The sequence below is a fragment of the Odocoileus virginianus genome, chromosome 28, assembly GCF_023699985.2.
Source record: "Odocoileus virginianus isolate 20LAN1187 ecotype Illinois chromosome 28, Ovbor_1.2, whole genome shotgun sequence".
NCBI lineage: Eukaryota > Metazoa > Chordata > Mammalia > Artiodactyla > Cervidae > Odocoileus > Odocoileus virginianus.
In genome coordinates this window covers 42,050,135-42,053,212 of record NC_069701.1, presented here as the reverse complement: position 1 = coordinate 42,053,212, position 3,078 = coordinate 42,050,135, and the positions used below count along the sequence as shown (strand labels likewise).

The window sequence follows — 3,078 nt, the reverse complement described above, 5'->3', positions numbered from 1 at the left end:
ATGGTCTTTATCTTTCTGGCTTACTGCGCTCTGTATAATGGGCTCCAGTTTCATCCATCTCATTAGAACTGATTCAAATGAATTCTTTTTAATGACTGAGTAATATTCCATGGTGTATATGTACCACAGCTTCCTCATCCATCCGTCTGCTGATGGGCATCTGGGCTGCTTCCATGTCCTGGCTATTATAAACAGGGCTGCGATGAACCACCTCCTTCTTATAAGGACCCTGTGGTTACCTGAAGGGCCCGCCTGGTTGGCTTAGGGTAATCTGCCTATTTTACAGTCAGCCGGTTGGTAGCCTTAATTCCATGTATAACTTTTATCTCCTCTCTCCAAATCCAAGTCCTCATGGGCCCTGGGGATTGGGACACCTTTGGGTGGCTGACCCTCTTCTCTGAGTCATTAGAATCAGGATGGTATTGAAACAGCTGGAGTTGACGAGATCCCCTAGGGACTCAGGCACAGGTCTGCCTATAGCCCCCAGTGCATCTGAGCTGCTACTGAACACAGTGGACTTGCCACCTGGACCTAAGTAAGGAGGTAGACCAGATGCCTCCACCCACCTTTGCATCATCCATCATTCTCTCCCTGGACCCCAAACTCTTCTTCATGGACTAACTATACTAAGAGGTCTACCCTTGGAGTGGACATGCTCCCTCAAGCCCCTGGCTCTTTCTCAAGTGGTTTCTTTGCACTGGGTATCATCTTTCTTGGTTCTTCCTAAAATGGTTTCTTTGCATTGGGTATCATCTTTCTTGGTTCTTCCTGAAGTGGTTTCTTTGCATTGGGTATCATCTTTCTTGGTTCTTCCTGAAGTGGTTTCTTTGCATTGGGTATCATCTTTCTTGGTAACATCTACCATGTCTTCAAGGGTCAACTCCCCTCTGAGATCTAGAGCTCCAGTCACACCGTCCTGTAAACGGTGGATCCCTTGGGTTTCTTGGGGTCAGAGACCAGATCCCGCCAACTACCCCCCACCCTGCTTTCTGCTCAGACCCTAAGCTGGAGGGGACACCCAGCAGATCAGTTTGTTGAGTGTAGAGATGAATGAGTGACTGCATTGATGCCCGAGGCCCAGCTCATGAGGACAAAGCTGAGCTCCCATCTCACCCTCTAGAGAGAGCCAACGACCACAGGAAGGACCTGCACTCAGGGCATTTGTGTCCGGGCTTGGTGGGGGGCTGGAGTAGGGGGGGGGGGGGGAAAGAGAGACAAGTGGAGGGAAGGTGGGAGGCACGGAGGGAAGGAGTGGGGGAAGAGGGAGAGGAGCGAGAGCCCCCCTCACTTGCCTGAGGGTCCATACCTCCGTCTCTGACTCCCCAGGAGTGCCAGGAGCCACAGGGCAGGGGAACCCAACGGTCCTGCCGAGCCCGGATCACCTCACCATGGACGATTACTGCGAGATGAATCACTGCAGCACTGACGCTGTGGGGCTGGCTGAAGGATCCCTCGATGTTGGGCATGTGACCCTCCGGTCCCTCACCGTGGTTGTGTCCCTTTGTGGACTGGCGGGAAATGGAATCGTGATCTGGCTTGTCCGTCTGTCTCACAAGAAGACCTCCTTCCTCATCTACAGCCTCAACCTGGCCATCGCAGACTTCATGAATCTCAGCTTCCAGATTCTGTTCTCTGTCCGCCAGACCCTGAAGGCCGCTCCTCCACCGCTGCTTTGGTCTTCATGCCCTCTTCATGGTCCTGAGGTGGTTCTTCTACCTCGCTGGCCTGAGCATCATGACCGCCATCAGCTTCCAGCGCTGTCTGTCCTCTTCCCTATCTGGTATCGGTGTCATTGCCCCAAGCACCTGTCCGCCATCGTGAGCGCCCTCCTTTGGATTCTGACCTTTTTGTTAAACACGCTGAGAGGTTATGCCTGTGGTCAGTTATTCACCAAAGAGAAAAAGTTCTGTGATGGATTTAAAACTGCCACCGCTGTGTTGGTCTTCCTTCAGTTCGCCATCCTGGGCATATCCAGTCTGCTGTTGCTCCACCGAGTCCAGGGCAGCTCCCAGAAGCATCAGCCCAGAAGGTTCTACCTGGTCCTCCTGCTCTCGTTCCTGGGCTTCCTCTTCGGCCTGCCCCTCAGTATCATCCGGTTCTACACAACTGAGAAAAAAAATCACATCTTCAATGACATCTGTGTCCTCTTGTGCTGCGTCAACAGCACGGCCAACCCTGCCGTTTACTTCTTCATCGGGGGCCTTCAGAGGGAGCGGCCCACGGAGAGCCTCAAGGCAGTCCTTCAGAGAGCCCTGGATGAGGAGACAGAGGATGCCGAGGACCAGAAAGTGATTCCAGCGGGCAAGATGGACAGCGTGGGCCTCTGATGCGGGGGGGGGGGGGGGTCCCAGTGGATCAGTGGCCCTGGGGGCACGGTCCCTACAGTCTCGTGGCAGTCACTATGCCTCACCACCAGCAGGATAGAAGTGCTCAAGTCAGCACCCCCAAAGAGCTCCCTTCCCAGCCTCCTTTCTGTGTAAAAATCGAGAGCAGATCACCAGAAGTAGGTGTGTACGTGCGTTAAGAAACCAAATGCACACATTTCAGCCTTCTGCTTGTGCTCAGTCACTCAATCATGTCCAGCTCTTTGTGACCCCATGGACTGCCGCCTGCCAGGCTCCTCTGTGCATGCGATTCTCCAGGCAAGAATACTGGAGTGGGTTGCCATTCCTTTCTCCAGGGGATCTTCCCCACCCAGGGATTGAACTCAGGTCTCTTGTGACTCCTGCACTGGCAGATGGATTCTTTACCTCTGAGCCGCTGGGGAATCCCACTGAGCCTTTCAAAACCTGTCAAATTATCCTTCAGAAAGTTCATGAAGTCACACTGACCAACCTCAGAAGGTCGGCTTTAACATCTGACTTATTGTGAAAGCTCTGCTTGCTTCCAGGTTGGGATGCAAAACTCCTCTCGGGTAAAGCCTGGGCCTTGGAGATGCTGTGCCTTTGTCCTCTGCCCACTTTCCTGGCACCTTCTGGGGTCTGAATGCACTGCTTTTGTTGTCTTCTTCCTTGAATTTAAGTGATCTACTTTCTGGAATGTGTGATCTCTCTCAAAGTCCTCTCCTTCTGTCTTTAG

The 3,078-nt window shown here is 52.9% G+C and overlaps 1 protein-coding gene across 1 annotated transcript; it reads left to right on the top strand.

Moving 5' to 3' along the window:
* Positions 1–1,388: 1,388 nt before the first annotated feature.
* Positions 1,389–2,327, top strand: LOC110122818 (mas-related G-protein coupled receptor member A6-like). The gene has a single exon (XM_020870377.2). It carries the CDS (start codon positions 1,389–1,391, stop codon positions 2,325–2,327), a length of 939 nt encoding a protein of 312 aa, XP_020726036.2.
* The last annotated feature ends 751 nt before the right edge of the window (positions 2,328–3,078 follow it).

Coding starts and splice junctions, on each gene's coding strand:
- LOC110122818 (XM_020870377.2), top strand. CDS start 1,389: ATGGACGATTACTGCGAGATGAATCACTGCAGCACTGACGCTGTGGGG.